This window comes from Lynx canadensis, chromosome B1, assembly GCF_007474595.2.
Source record: "Lynx canadensis isolate LIC74 chromosome B1, mLynCan4.pri.v2, whole genome shotgun sequence".
In the NCBI taxonomy this organism is placed as follows: domain Eukaryota; kingdom Metazoa; phylum Chordata; class Mammalia; order Carnivora; family Felidae; genus Lynx; species Lynx canadensis.
This window is the reverse complement of record NC_044306.2, coordinates 194,584,947-194,600,831: the sequence shown is the minus strand read 5'-3', so window position 1 is coordinate 194,600,831 and position 15,885 is coordinate 194,584,947. Positions and strand designations below refer to the sequence as shown.

General features: G+C 46.8%; 1 protein-coding gene across 1 annotated transcript in view; it reads left to right on the top strand.

Moving 5' to 3' along the window:
- The window catches only part of CC2D2A (coiled-coil and C2 domain containing 2A), a 139,214-nt gene that overhangs the window by 103,948 nt on the left and 19,381 nt on the right, over nucleotides 1-15,885 (top strand). Inside the window, exons 21-28 of the mRNA XM_032593081.1 lie at nucleotides 1,936-2,139; nucleotides 3,690-3,782; nucleotides 5,081-5,172; nucleotides 8,229-8,396; nucleotides 11,489-11,594; nucleotides 11,785-11,894; nucleotides 13,156-13,252; nucleotides 13,848-13,946. Of these exons, the coding sequence (XP_032448972.1) occupies nucleotides 1,936-2,139; nucleotides 3,690-3,782; nucleotides 5,081-5,172; nucleotides 8,229-8,396; nucleotides 11,489-11,594; nucleotides 11,785-11,894; nucleotides 13,156-13,252; nucleotides 13,848-13,946 (969 nt within the window). The remainder of the gene's footprint in view (nucleotides 1-1,935; nucleotides 2,140-3,689; nucleotides 3,783-5,080; nucleotides 5,173-8,228; nucleotides 8,397-11,488; nucleotides 11,595-11,784; nucleotides 11,895-13,155; nucleotides 13,253-13,847; nucleotides 13,947-15,885) is intronic.

The following is a 15,885-nucleotide window of genomic DNA, read 5'->3' as shown; positions in this document are numbered from 1 at the left end:
TTACGGTGTTGCTGTTCCTCTTACCGCTAACCTCTGTAAAACCCTAACGAAAGGCCTTGTTTGGCCCCTCCCCTGGAAAGGCACCTAAGTACAGGTGCTCAGAGTCACCTGCTCAAGGTCACACGGCCGGTAAGGACGCGGATCCAAGACCATTTCAGAGCGCGTGCCCGTTCAGCACACCTGGTGGGGCCTTTTAAGAAATGGTGGTTTTGTTCGTTTATTTTCCCATTTGATGATTAATTAGATTATCGTTTAGATTTCTTTTAAGTATCTATGAGATAAATTGCTTGCGTCTATCATAACATTCGAAATTCTTTCTTCAGTGAGTTTATAAATAAAATGGAACATTAGTCAGTAGATGATTCTCCTTGGTAGCAGATACAATTGTTTTTGCTCCCAAGTTCATAATTCCCACAAAAATATAATAAACAAGTAGATGATCCGGAAAGTGACCACAGCAACACGTTCTGTAATCATGTTCACTAGTGGGAGTTCATCAGCAGGGTAACTGTAACCAGGATAACATTTTTATTTCTGTCATTTTCATTTCTGTCCTAGACTTTCCAAGGTAAGTCTCAAAGCAAGCTTGGGTTTATTCTGACGTTCGCCTTTATAAGTTTTCCTTCCAACTCAATGATACTTCTTAGTGTGACTAAGAGAAGTATTAGGAAGAATAGATCACATTACCTAGAGCATAGTCTGTTCCATAAAGAGGTTTCAAATCAGGTTTCGATTACCATGTTTAAATCAGCAACAATATAGTATAAATGTCACCTTCGTTTTTTTTTTTTCTTTTTAACTATTTGTCTTCGTGTAGAAGGACAAAACACAGGGACGGCCTTCCAGACCTGTCTCTTTCTTGTTTCAATTTTTTTTTCAATATTTGTTTATATTTGAGAGAGAGTGCAAGCCGGGGAGGGGCAGAGAGAGAGGGGAGAGGGGGGACAAAGGACCTGAAGCAGGCTCCAGGCTCCACACTGACAGCAGTGAGCCCAATGTGGGGCTCGAACTCAGAAACCGCAAGATCATGACCTGATGATCTGGCATCAGCCACAGTCCGATGCTCGACCAACTGAGCCACCCAGGTGCCCCAGGACCTCTTTTTATGGATTTTCACAGCAGGATCACCTCACCCACTGCAAAGCCCTGGCGAGTCTCTCCTCCCTGGCTTTCCTTCTGCGAGGAGGAGGTTCCCACTGGCAGAGCACCCAGCAGAGGGGCAAGCAGATGCCCGGGAGAGTGTAGCCTCACCCGCTCAGCCTCCCAGCGGTACCCTGAGACCATCCTTTCCGAGCCCGTGTACGGGGCAGCGGGGACTGGCGCCCAGATCTGTCTTTACTCGGTGACCAGGGCCACGAGGTGCTGTTTGGAGACAGCATGACCGTGGAGCCGGTGATCAGCCAACTGATTTGAACTGACCAGCCAATTCTGGGGCCTTTGTCTACATGTGCGCCTACGTATATTTGAAAAATCACATTTTGTTAAATATATCTTTAAAGTTATATTAAGTTATATATAGCATATATTTTAAATTCACGTATTCGATTTTATGGTAACACTGTGTATATATGCAACCTTATTTCCTGCAGGCACCTAGTAATACACTGATATAACTCTCCCATTTTTCACTCTGTATATTTACATAACACCTATGGGGGGAGCAGGCGTACCCAAAAAAATGAACTTTATGACTTTTTTTTTTTTTTTTTTTTGGAAAAATGAGTTGCGGTACTTTTTATAGCCAGGACATGAATATAATGGCACCTGCCTCGTGACTATTAGATTTCAACATATGTCGTCCTTAAATGCGGGATGTTTCAAGTCTCCCCGTCTAAGGCTCTTAAGCTTCCATTCCCAAACCGAGAGCTCGGTGCTGGGTTTCTTGAGATGCGATCTGCCTGCCATCCAAAGCTGTGCCTCTTCTGTTTTCCATAGGTTGCTACTAGCGGGGAATCCTACGTCCCTGATTTCTTTCGACTGGAACAGCTGCAGCAAGAATTTAACTTTGTTTCAGATGAGGAGTTAAGTAGATCCAAACGATTCCGGCTTCTTTGTCTTAGAAGCCAAGAGGTGCCAGAATTCCGAAATTACAAGCAAATTCCAGCATATGACCGGGAAATTATGGAAAAGGTATTCCAGGTAAGAAATTGCCATGGAGGAGTTAATACAGCGATAAAATATGTCTGTGCCATTTGGCTTGTACTGTGATGAGTGTATCTTCTTGCTGTCGTGTTCTCCGTAGCGATGTTGGTTTCTCGTTTCGAACGCTTCACATAACTTTTCCATTATTTTTTTTTACACTTAATGTTGAAGTAGTCTCTTTGCCCAATATAAGGACATATAAACTAAGAGACATTAGAATCATAAGTCTGAAAACTATCTGACGTGTTAATATGGGAAATTATCCTGCCACGTTATAACTGTCAGTAATTCAATGCCATTTTAATCCATTAAATATTTAGGAAGCCCGGTAAACACTGAGGTGGGGGGGGAGCCCCTGGGGTCTCAGGTGGGCGGGGCGGCACGGAGGCGGGGCTGGGCACAGGCTTGGCTGTGGAGGGGTCCCTGGCAGGTGGGAAGCCTTTGAGGAACTACAGGTGAAAGGCCAGTGTAGGCCGGACAGGCCAGTGAAAGCCTGACGGGCAAGTTAGTGTTTGCTGAGGTAAATGGGGAGTCATTAGAAATGGAGCCCAGTATGATTTTTTATGCAGAAACTATAGAAACTATTGGAGAATATTTTTGATGACTTGGTTCTTCTTTGTATTAGTTGGGACTCATGGTGGTAAGTGATAAAAAGCCAATTGAAGCTACCGTGGGCACCGAGAAAGTTTATTGGATGATGAAATGCCAAAATGGGTTAAATATCTAAGGGGGCGTGAATGGCAGGAGTTCACGTGTGCCTCAAGGACACCCAGATCCAGAACCTGAACACTCGCCAGGACGCAGTTCCGTCCTGCCTGGGCTTCCCTTGGTCCTCGTTGTGGGCAGATTCTCTACTTGGCTGCATGGTCACCGGCATCGTCCAAGCTCACATCTAGTGGCTTCAGCCAGCAGAGAGAGATGTGTCCTTTTGTCCCAAGCTTAAAAATCTTGGGAACAGCTGGCTTGAGTTGCCCAGGCTGGGTTAGGAGCGACCCTGGATATTGAGCTGTGGCCAGAGGACTAAAGCAGAACATGGCAGCTCCCCGGCCCCCCGGAAATTTTATTGACAGAGCAAAGCACAGCAGCCTAAGACAGAGCTAACCCACCCACCACTCTCCTCCGGGGAGGCAACCCAAATCAGCTGCAGCCAGAGGCTACTTACTACTTTTGCCATTGCTCTACTTAAAATAGAAAAGACAAAAATGTAAGCAGACGCTTCGGCTAAGTTGCTTGGGTGAGCTGAGCTTCTGGAGTCTCTCTGTTATCTCTGTATCTCTGTGTCTTCCTACATGAACATCCTGAGTTGTAATTGCTCTACAGAGTTATCTTCTACTTCTAAGGCAGTTCAACCAACTGATTCCAAAACCGGCATACTGCGTCAAAGATCAATTTTGAAACCGATTGTGAAGAGGAAGGTGGAAGACACATTTAGAACCACAATTTATTACTTAAACCACATGGGATAAATTCTGTCGTCTCAAGAAGGGCATGGAGGGGGAGGGGTACTAGTACTTTAAAATCATAAAACTATTCCTTTTTCATCTTAGGACTATGAGAAACGGTTACGAGACAGAAATGTAATTGAAACCAAGGACCACATAGATCCCCATAGGGCCATGGTAGCCAAGTACCTCCAACAGGTAAGGAAAATCATTTTACAGAGTCCCCACCGGGGGAACATAGCCAGCACCCTAGGACTGGGGGGAGAGTGGTCTTTATTCTGCCGAGTTATCTATGGGATACTTAACTGTCACTTATTTGCTCATAATTACAGATAAGAAATTAATTTGAACATGTGAAACACTAGGATGTATCTCAGCTTATTATCAGTGGTTATCTTACATGGAGTATGAGTACAGGGGACACAATTTCTAAGTCGTGATTTTTCTCATATTTGAATGTTTGCATCATATCACCTTTGTAATGAAAAAGTTTTATGAGCCACGTACTAACTGCCCTAATGCACTAAAAACTTGAAATACCCGTTTGCCCTTCCTACGTTTAGTAAATGTAACTTGTAGGAAATGCTACAGCCACTACACTATGTTTTTCCCATCCAGTTGATACCCTGCAGCTCCTTATAAAAAAACAACTTATGACATTTCAGAGGCCCTCTATTTGAAGAATAATTAGAGGGGCGTCTGGGTGGCTCGGTTGAGCGTATGACTCTTGATTTCGGTTCGGGTCATGATCTCATGGTTCGTGGGTTCGAGCCCTGCTTTGGGCTCTGCGCCGACAGCACAGAGCCTGCTTGGGATTCTCTCCCCCCCTCTCTGCCCCGTTTGCACTCTCTCTTTCAAAATAAATAAACTTTAAAAAAAATAAAGAATAATTAGAAAGTAAACCAGTCTAAGGGTGCCTGAGTGGCTCAGTCAGTTAAGCATCCGACTCCTGGTTTCAGCTCAGGTCACGATCCCAAGGCCGTGGAATCAAGCCCCACATCTGGCTCAGTGCTGAGTGTGGAGCCTGCTTGGGATTCTCCCTCTCTGTCTCCCTCACTCTCACTCTCTCTCTCCCCTCTGCTGCCCCTCCCCCTGTTTGCACTCTCTCTCTAAAAACAAATTAAAAAAAAAAAAAAAGTAAATCAATCTGAATAGAGGAAGAACTCCAGAATCTGAAATGTGTGTGCTTCGAGATCGGTCCTATTTTTTGCAATTATTCATTCATTCTGAAAAATTCCACTGTCATCCACCAGGAAATTTCCCAGGTCCCAAGAATAGAGCAGTGAACAACACAGAAACCCCTGTGCCTTAGGGAGCTTACACTAACAAGCAAAGTGGGGTGATTTATAGGGGAAGAGACCAGCGCTGGGGAGGAAAGGGCAAGTGTGCTGGGACAACTGAGGTGACATCGGGTGAACACTCAAAGGGGTTTAGGGAGTGACCTGTGAAGTCTATGTGACAGGAACATTTTAAATAAAACACACGTTTGTCCTCAGGTTAGAGAATCAGTGATCAATCGTTTCCTAATTGCAAAACACCATTTTCTTCTTTCGGATTTGATAGTAGAAGAAGAAGTTCCCAATATCAGGTAAAAGCAAACAAATCTTTCGTTTCTTATAAAAATTACTTTTATTGTATTATATGAAAATTTTCACGTAAATAGAGAATTCTTATCCTTGCATGGTATGCGCTTGGGCCCCCAGTATTGCTGGGAACCAGTAAAACGTGATCGATGCCTCATGGTTACCTTAGTTGGGGGGGTTTTGTTAAGTTGCATGAGATGCTCTCCATCATTGCCCAGTAGACACCATCTCACCTCCCAAGTCCACTTCACAACCTTTGCCAGTTCCTTGCTGCCATCAGACCACGTCTGACGGCATTGCCCTCCCGCCCATGCTCCTGCCCTCCACCTCCCCTCGTCACACTGCCCCTCACTCCCCCACACTAGACAGAGGGGGTGGCCGGGAACGAGCACTGCGGCCCCAGGTCGGGGGCTGGGGGGGAGGCAGAGAGCTGCTGTGTGTTTGGTGAGGGGACAGGGGCAACAGGGAAAATGGAGATTTACATAGAAGTTGGGGATTGACTGCATTTGCTTGATTGATTTCCCTATTACTTAGAATAATCCTTACATGTTCTCGACTCAAAGTGGAAGCATAAAAGATGAAAAATAACTTTCTATACTGGTGGTCTTGTGTACCCCACTAACTTCCTGACCCTTTCTGTGATTAAATCTCTTGGTCTCCTAAAAAGGTGATTTCCTATCATGCACTTCGTCTCCACCACCAAGCTGGGAAGGAGACAAAAAATGTCTATGCATGGCAGTCCCTTTCTTGGACTTGGCCTCCGTCCATGTACAGAAGGAAGGGCTGTACCCACACAAATTCATGCAAACCCTCCCTCTTCGTTCCAGGCCCAGAGTCCAGTCACTGTATTTTTTCAGTCATGAAACTTACACTTTAGAATAGATGATGATATTTCTTGCTGGTTTTCCATTTCATTTCTTTCTTTTTTCTTTTTCTGCTTTACTTTCTGCATTAAGTTCTGAAGGCTCAGGGTATGTTCTTTCTTCTTTTAATTTTGGTCTGTTCTTAGTGTTAAACTAAGATGTTTCTATATTTAATGGTCCAGGCCGCCAAGATGTTCCCATGCTGACTCCTGGGAGGGCAGCCAAGTGTCCTGAGAAAAGGGGAGAAGTTTCGACAAAGGGAAAGGATGTGCCACATTAGGACCCCCTGGCAAAGGTGTCCCTCTGAGGTCCCCAAGTTTGGGTTAGGTGGGTGTCCTGGCAGACTGATTAATAAGACAGGTTTCAGTGGCAAGAACATGAACCTTGAGGGCATTATGCTAAGTGAGATAAATCAGACAAAGACAAATACTGTATGATCTCACTTCTATGTGGAATCTAAAGAAGCCAAACTCCTAAACACAGAGTAGAACGAGGGTTACCAGTGGCTAGGGGTTGGGAGAATCGGGGAGATGCTGCTGGAGGCTTACAGACTCGCAGCTGGTAGATAAAAAAGCTCCGGAGATCTGAGGCACAGCAGGTGAATATAGTCAGTACTCTATCATAAACTTCAAAGTTACTAAGTGTCTAGATCTTAATTGTTCTCCCCACAAAAAAGAAATGATAATTATGTGACGTTCTAGAGGTGTTAGCTAACACCACGGTGGCAGTCATATCCCAGTATCTAAATGTATCTATGCCTGGAATTTAGTCGTTCGTTCGATGTCAACTATATCTCAGTAAAAATAAATTAACAACACTAAAATGTAGATAACAAGTCACACACAGAAAAAGTTTTACGGTATCACTGTCCTCACACTCTCTCTTTTTTTTTTTTTTTGGATGGGGGAAAGATAGCTATTTTTCATACCTTTACATTATGTTAACATGTGATAGGTCTGCTCTTGTTTTAAGTGAGTTAGAGATAAATATATGTAAGTATTTTTAAAAGAGGAAGAAACTGGCTGTTTAGTCAGAGTGACCAGAGTTGGAACCCCAGTTCTCCCCCTGGGAACCTTCAGCAAATCCTGTCACCTGTCACCTCCCAGAAGCCTCCGGTTACTTCATATGAGAACTGGGGTAAAGGTTCTACTTGTCAGGATTAGAAATATTCTGTGTATGGTACCTCGCACTCTGCTTGATCATAGAAGGTGCTGGTAAACAGCAGTTGCTCTGTGAGACAGAAGATCCTGGGAACAAGCAGGAGCCCCTCGGGAGCCATCCCCCCACCCAACTCCAAGGCTGGCATGTGCCCCTTGGAAAGAGGCCGCTGGTCAACCAGGGGAGGCAGAGAAGCGAGAGCCGGCTCTGTGCAGCTGGCCTTGTCCCCCGGTGCTGGGCACGGTAATGTCAGCTTGCGGATACAAAGTCACCTCTGTGCTTCTGTTCAGCCTCCGGGCCGGCATAGAATTACCTGCTTTGTGGCCCTTTCTCCCACCACGATTCCCCGACAGTGCTTGTGTCCTCCCGGAAGTGTTTACGGGATTCTGCCTCAGTGAGAGGGAAGGGATGAGGGGGCTCCTCCTGCCCTTGCCCTTCCACTGCCATCGTGCCACGGTCATCTTCCCAGCAGCCACCATTTTAGGGCGTCCAGCAAGTGCTAGACCAGGGCAGGGGTGCTCTGCATACACCCCCTCACTTTATCCTCTCTGCAACCCCAGAAGGGAGGTATGATTATCCCCATTTTACAGATGACGAAACAGAGACGTAAAGAGGTGAGGAAATTTGCCCAAGGTCAAAGAGCAGACCCAGGAGTCACCCCGGGAAGTGCCCTGGGGCTCGGGAGAGGGAGCACCCCTTCCTGCCGTGTGGCTGGGCCCCTGGGGCGAGGAGAGCAGGAGAGCACCTGCACAGTTGAGGGGGAGGGACCCGAGAGGAGCAAGGCAGAGCACGAGGCGGGAGGGGCCCGAGCACACTTTTCTTCCTCTGATCGGTAGCAGCTGAAATCTGTCTTAGTGATCCACCCCAGAGGCTCTCCCCAGTCTCGGGAGAATTCCTTGGCGATTTCCACCCTCCTTAAACAGACAAAAGAGTTTTTCAGGGGCCTTTGAGGGACCTAGGGGGAGAGTTTGGGAAGCTGTCTCACAACTTTCCAGATCTTTCTTTTCCTTAGAGTCCTAATCCTGTTCTGTAATCATTAGCATTTTGGGGCTAAGCCTTTTCAAGCTGGCAGAACAAAAGCGACCACTGAGGCCAAGGAGAAAAGGCCGGAAGAAGGTGACGGCCCAGAACCTGTCCGACGGAGACATAAAGGTGCTGGTGAACATTATCCGGGCGTATGACATTCCTGTGAGGAAGCCGACAGCAAGGTGAGAGCCGTCCAGACAGCCCTGGGATGGAGAGGACAGGGTCCCCGCCGAGTGGTTCACTTCTCTATAGCACGTCCGTTCCCACCTTTAACGCAGTCGCTGTTCTGTCCGGGGATGGGGGGAGGTCTTCCGGAAGCCAAAGCCCTGTGGGTTGCAAGTCATAGACCAACTCAGTCAATTTAGGCTCAAGAGGGGATTTATTGTGTCTCAAAGAACTCAAGGTTAAGAGGCACAGCTGGGGGCGCCTGGGTGGCTCAGTCTGTTAAGCGTCCGACTTCAGCTCAGGTCATGATCTCAGTCTGTAAGTTTGAGCCCCGCATCAGACTCTGTGCTGACAGCTCAGAGCCTGGAGCCTGCTTCGGATTCTGTGTCTCGTTCTCTCTCTGCCCCTCCCCTGCTCATACTCTGTCTCCCTCTGTCTCAAAAATAAATAAAAAACATTGAAAGAAATTTTTTTTTAAAAAGAGACACAGTGGACCGCAAAGATTGGGGTGGCTCTTCTGAGGACCCGTGGTCTCTGTTGCTCACTTCCTTCTGTGGGTTTGCTTTATTCTCCCTGTGAGGGAAGCCATCCATTCAGCCAGGGTACCGTCCACAAGCATCAGCTTCTCAGGAGAGAAGCTGAGGGTTCTAACTTGTGTCAGGTGTTGACCCATGGTCTAATCACCTATATAACCAGAGAGGCAGGGTCCCCAGGCCCAGCCCTGAAGGTGGGGAACAGTTCTCAGAGAAGCGGGTGTGAGCAGGGCAGATACCCGAAAGGTGTTATGTCCTAGGTTCTGAACATACACCCTCTGAGCATAAAAATGTGACTTCCCCTTAATCTGCTCTGAGAAATGAGGGATGCCTGCTGTGTTCCACGACACTGGGGCACAGGGCGACCCCTCAACCAGAGTAAGGTGAGCCTGAGTTTCTTATCCCCTTAGAGAACAGAGATGAGCAAGAATTAAAAAAAGAAAGAGTGGCTCCGGAGCTTGGGGGGGTGAGAGCACTGGTCTCGTGAAGTAAGAAGGAGCCAGAATTAAAACTTGGATCTGTCGATGCACCTGCCAGCGTAAGGAGGGAGGCTGCGCTTTCTTGCCCGTTCGTCGGGTTCCAGACATTACGCTAAGCCTCCTTCCTGTGTATTATGTCACTTGCTTCTCGCTACGATTGCCGTCTCCGTTTTAAGACAGGGCAAATGTCTGGGTGGCTTGTCCAGGGTCATCGAGCTCGGTCTGATCCACAGAACACCGTTCTGGCCTGTGGCATTTTCTTTCCTCCCCAGGGTCTTCCCGTGAAATTGATCCCCCATCCAGTCTTTTGCCCTATTGTTTTACTAAGTCTTCCACCCATCACAGAACATCTGACGTCACCCACTGTTCCCAGCATTTGGTCACTAGTAAGTGTACATTCAAGCTCTTGAATCTCTGAGGAGCCACAGCCCAACCCCTTCACCTTGATTACGTCACGGCTCAACCGTGGGGAGTAAAGCTGTCTTTTAAAATAACGCACAGGTGTTTCTCTTATCTTTGTCTCTATAGAATTTTTTTTTTTTTAATTTTCTTAAGTTTCTTTATCTGAGAGAAAGAGAGAGAGGGCAGGGGAGAGGCAGCGCAGAGCCTGACAGAGCCTGACACAGCTTGAACTCAGAAACCGTGAGATCGTGACCCGAGCCGGAACCAAGAGTCAGACACATAACTGACTGAGCCACCCAGGCGCCCCTCTACAGAATACCTTTTAAGTGTTAAACCATTTCATTCAAATTACAAGGAAGCTTAGTTGATCCTCTGTGCTCTACATTTCAGTGTAGGCTCATCCAGACAGCTCAGATATCAACTCGTGCATTAAGCCCGCCTGAATCTTGACCCTCTACCCTTGCATCCAACTGAATAGGATTTTTTCTTCTTCATCCCCCTCTCTGTACTCTGATGGCTCGCGCCCATCCCGATGGGCTAATGAGTATCCCGCTGTATTGTGATTATTTCTTTACGTGTCTACCGGCCATTTTAGTTGGAGCCACAGCGTGTCTGATTTGTCTTTGCAGCTCCAGAGTCCAACACAGGGCCTCAAATACAGTGGGCACTTCACAGATGTTTCTGTAATGCTGCAATCGATGGCGTTCCAGAAAGAAAAAGGGTTTCTCTGGCAGCTGTTGTGTTAAATAATCTACTCTTATTGTCTCATGGTTTGTCCGAAACTCTTATCTGGGAAAAGGTTAGACGGTTTGGTAGAAAGAGACAATTTCTACTTTGCCTGGTAATGAATATGAAATACTTGGTAAGTCATAAACTTCAGTACAAATATGCAGGTGCGTTGTTAGGATGAGGGGAGTGGTGGCTGGGAGAGACCCTCCGGAGGTGACCTTCGTTTCTTTTTGTTAAGAATCCCAAAAGGGATGGGGCGCCTGGGTGGCTCAGTCGGTTAAGCGCCAGACTTTGCCTCAGGTCACAACCTCACAGTTCGTGGGTTCGAGCCCTGTGTCGGGCTCTGTGCTGACAACTCGGAGCCTGGAGCCTGCTTCAGAGTCTGTGTCTCCCTCTCTCCCTCTGCCCCTTCTTGGCTCACACTCTGTCTCTCTCTGTCTCTCAAAAGTAAATAAACATTAAAAAAAAATTAAAAAAAGAATCCCCAAAGGGAAAGAGGGCAAGACCCATAGATCCTAACTCTAGCTAGGAATCTCTGAACTCTCTTTCCCAGAGAGGCATGGCAGGGCCTGGAGAGAGGGTCTTACTGAGGATAGGTAGCTCGAGGTTACTGGAGAGCGCAGGGTCACAGAGAATGCAGTGGGAGGGGAACTGGACGAGATGGGGCAGACTGGCCAGGGAGCTGAAGGTTCGGCCACTCAGTTCCCAGACGAACTGAGGCTCTCTCTTGTTGGGGGAACAGATTTCTCACTAGGGCACCCCCTGGGAGAGGAGTGGGTGGAGAGGACCCTTTTCTCCATTCCGGCCAAACATGCAGGCCTAGCGGTGGAAGAAGCTTTCTGAGGTGTCAACAAACTTAAGAAAATGTCTGTCACCAGAGCCATACGTCTTTGGAGAAGCCACCTTGCTGAGTATCTCATTAGACCTTTCTTGTCATTAATTTCTGTCATACATTTTCCCTCCTAGCAAATTCCAGCAGCCATCAAGGTCTTCAAGGACTTTCAGCGAAAAGCACGCTGCCTCCCCACCCACACACAGCCCAACCCACAGTGCTGACTACCCCCTCGGCCAGGTGAAATACCTCAATTCTGGATTTCTGCTTAGAAGCTTGCCCCTTAATAATTGCCTACAAACTTTATCATCTCTTTTCCGCTTCATTTTCTTTGGAAACATACTCTTTGGTAAACATATTCTACCTCTGCTAAGAACAAAATAATTCAGCTAATTGTTCTAGACTCTCATGATCCGCTCTTGTGTTTAAGGTTTTAGTACGTCCTTTTGTAGAAGTTTCTTTTCAACGAACGATTTGCCACACAACTACAGCTGAAGGACCAAACCCCAGCTGGAATGAAGAACTTGAACTTCCATTTAGGTGAGCATATTTTCTTCTTTAGGGAACTATAGGATATTTTGAAGAAATGTGAGTAAAATGGAGCCCCGGGGGGAAAAGGCCACAGTGAAAGGTTCTACAGGAGCCTGACACTGAGTCCCATTCTGTTGCTCTTGTACCACAGGGGACTCCGACCAAGACTAAAATGGGAAAACGTCCAACTTTTGAAACTCGGGTTCATTGTTGGGACACGCCCATGCCTCTCCAGGCTCTGGCTTTTTGTAGCCCTAAGTTTCCCATTCCCTTGACCCCCTGGCCACTACACTGCTTTTCCTTTGTTCCTCGTCTCCCTGACTCTGGAAGCTTCAAATAACCTCTCTAGTCTGGCACTCCCTATTTTCCATAATTACGCTTTCTTCCTCGCCAGAAATAACACATAGGGATTTAAAACTTTAATTAAATGATTTTAGATATTTAAAAGACTCCTTATTTCAGACCTTGACGCTTCCTTAGAAATTACCATTCTACTTTTACAGCAATCAAAACCCACAGGTGGAAGTACCATAGAGACAGAGCAAGGCTTAGAGCCAGTTCGGTCAGAAGAGAGGGACACGCACCACTATTACGCATAGAAGAGGCATAAAGAATGAGAAAACGTAAAGGCAAAATGCTTGACAAAATACGCGCAGTGGCCCGGTCTTGAGCCGTGCCACAGAGCAGCCAGCTTGGGCCAGGCCCGGACTCAGAGCAGCGACAGTACAGGAGAGGAACCTCGTGCCTGCATTGCGTTTGGTTATCTGTGGGGAAAGTGAGTGGGAGGCAGGGGCCATTCAACCAGCCATATGACACTAGGAGGTCTATGACTGGGGAATGGTCTGCCGGAGAAGCATCTTCTACAGCCCAGTTGCTTAGGAAATCTGCCTCCCGGCACGGGTGCCAGCTGGAGACTTTGAACGTAGCCTGTCCCCCGAGCCAACCCAGCTGTGGCCAGCTGGCTCCTGGCAGAGCTCACCACGCAGGTTGGGGGGATGACGGGAGACTCGACGGGACAAGCCAGCAGATGGGGGGGGCAGGGGGTGGTATCTCTCTGCGCGGGGCCTCTAGTCTGGTGCCCCTTCCACTCGAGTATAGGGATTATGTTATCGCATCCCAGGATAAAGAGAAATATTCGAGGTGAAATCACGGCTTTTAATCCTCATATCTATGCTCATATTTGGGTATTTTTCACACTGTGAGATCTGAGTGCTCGTTGCTTCCGTTTTGCCCATGTTAATAGTCCCGGGTCACGTGTCCCCATTTACAGGGCCCCCAATGGAGACTACAGCACAAGCAGTTTGCAGTCAGTGAAAGATGACGTGTTCATTAACATTTTTGATGAAGTGCTCTATGATGTCCTCGAGGTGAGTTCACAGTGTTGAGGAGGACGTCTGCACTCATTTTCATGCCCTCCACTCATTGTAAGTCCCTAACTCATTTCCCATCTCTGTGGCGTTTGAAATGTTTGAAACTTGACATGTATAAATGGGAAAAGGAAAAGGGAGGGAGGGAACTAGCTTTCTTATTTTCAGCTGAGTGTCCGCTACCTTCCAGAAATTGCACTGGGTGCCTAGCATACATGGTCTTAATTCTAGAATAACTTTGTGAAGTAGACTGTTAAATCTCCAATATAGCGGGGCGCCTGGGTGGCTCAGTCGGTTAAGTTATCGATTCTTGATCTCAGGGTCTTGAGTTCAAGCCCCACAGTGGGCTCTGTGCTGGGCGTGAAGCCTACTTTAAAAAAAAAAAAAATTGGTAATGGGGAAACTGAGGTTCAGAAGGGCTAAGTGACATCGTTAGGGTCACTAAACGATTAAGTGACTGAAGCAGAATGTGACTTAGGGCTGCCTAATCTAGCTCACGTAGTTTCAGCTAAACCCCCACTACCTTCCTGTGGCCACATTATTCAAATGTGAGGCTGAAGTTCTTAAACAATTACTGCCTCCCACCTTCCTTCAGGATGACCGTGAAAGAGGAAGTGGAATCCACACCCGTATTGAGAGACACTGGTTGGGATGCGTGAAGATTCCATTTAGCACGATATATTTCCAAGCCAAGGTAAGCACCGAAAGCCAAAATTCCATGGGAGCGGGGAATGGCTGTGTCCATTTTTCCTATTACAGCTTTCTTGGCAGGTCTGTGCCCTCCACACTGAGGGAGCCTATATGCAAGTCGTTGTCAGAAAGATAAAAAGCCGTCGATCATCTGTCATATTTGCTTGGCTTATTAAACATCGATCTCCCTTGGAGGTAGTAGTTAATGTAGGGCTGTTCCAATCTGAGAATTTTTCTGTCATTTAAATAGAAGTGAGGCAGAAGGTGGGACAAAGTGGAAACTTGTCAAAATGACAAAAGTGGAGTGGATGGACGCCAGAAACGAACTTGAAGGGAACAAGCAGGACAGTGATAGTCCATTGAATCAAGTGCATTCTATTAATGTTTCTAGAGTCCTCGCTATTTCAAACATGAAAAATGGTTAGCACAATCTCATTCAGCTGAGACGCTCTTCTTCAGAGTCTAATGATTTTGCTTAAGGGGACCCATTAGGTTAACAACTCTTGAATGATTTAGTAGCTCCAATCTGGGACAGTGAAAGATTCTGAAATGGCTTTAATATCCTGGTATTAAATCCATGGCAACAGGAGGCTTTGAGCCGCAAGACTGTAGCTAATCTCACACGGCGACAGAGGGAACGGTTTAATTCCACACGTGGCGACCACACAGAGCAAGTGTTGCCTGGGCCACACAGTCTCCAGCAAGCCTGGGGCTTGGATGGGTTGGAATCTCCAAGATAATTGGAATTGCAGTTCTCCCCCTAGACAAAGGGACAGTCTACAGGTGACGCTTCAGTGATGTGCTGGCCAAAACATGTTCGTGTCCCTCTTTGAATAGATTTTAAATGGAAACAAAAAAATTAAGAGCGCATCAGTTTGTAAACGAAAGTGCCATGTTATCCGGCAATGCTGAATTTCACACCTGGAAGGGTACTCGGAGGTAACTGCTCCAAATCCCTTCTGGATAAATGAATCTCCTTTACTGCATTCTGGTAATATCTATACTCTGTTTGAGTGCCCCTAGAAACGGGGAACTCACGACTTCATGAGGCAACTTGCTCTCTTTGCCATAGCTCTCTGTTACAGATTTCTTCCCTGAACTGTGCCATAATCTGTGCATCCCTGTCCATAGGTCCTGGTTTGGAGCTACACATAACAAGTAGAATCCTGACTCACTAATAATAGTAGGAATAACTATACTTGTCACATATTACATGCCATTACCTGCTAGTCTGTATGTCACCTCATTTAATCTCACAACAACCCAATAGGCTTTACTGTCACCATTTTACAGATGACGAAACAAGCCTCGCAAGGTGAAGTCACTACTCAAATCCCAAAGCTTACAGGATTCACTTTTACCAACTTCCCACAATGCTCACATTGCTTATCCCTGGGGAATGAGATTGGTAGAGGGAGAGAGAACGATTCAATGTTTGGGTTTGTCCATTTCAATGTTACTTCTGAGAGTGATATTATTACATTTGTCATTTAAGTTTTCTCTGACTCCAAAGCTCGTACCCTTACGTGTACCTGCAGGGGACATTTGGCAGTATCTGGAGACATGACTGGTTGTCACAGCTAGCGGGGGAGCCATTGCCATCTTGTCCGTGGAGGTCAGGGATGCTGCCAACCCCCCACGATGCAAGGACAGTCCCCCCCACAGACAGTCAGGCCCCAAATATCAACTGTGCCCAGGCTGAGAAACCCTGTCTGAAGTCCTTGCACCAATTATTTGGAGATAGTGCCCGTTGCTTCGTGGGTCATCAGGTGTGCTCCGTTCTTTCGGGTGCACTTTGTATGGCTTGTTTTTGTATCCTTGTCCCTGTACTCTCTCGCCTGCCTGGGTGCAGGACTCAGGGGAAAGCACCGACAGAAGGAGGGAAATAAACAACAGCTCACTTAATTCCTCGCTGGAAGGCATAGTCGCTGGAAGCTGAACTT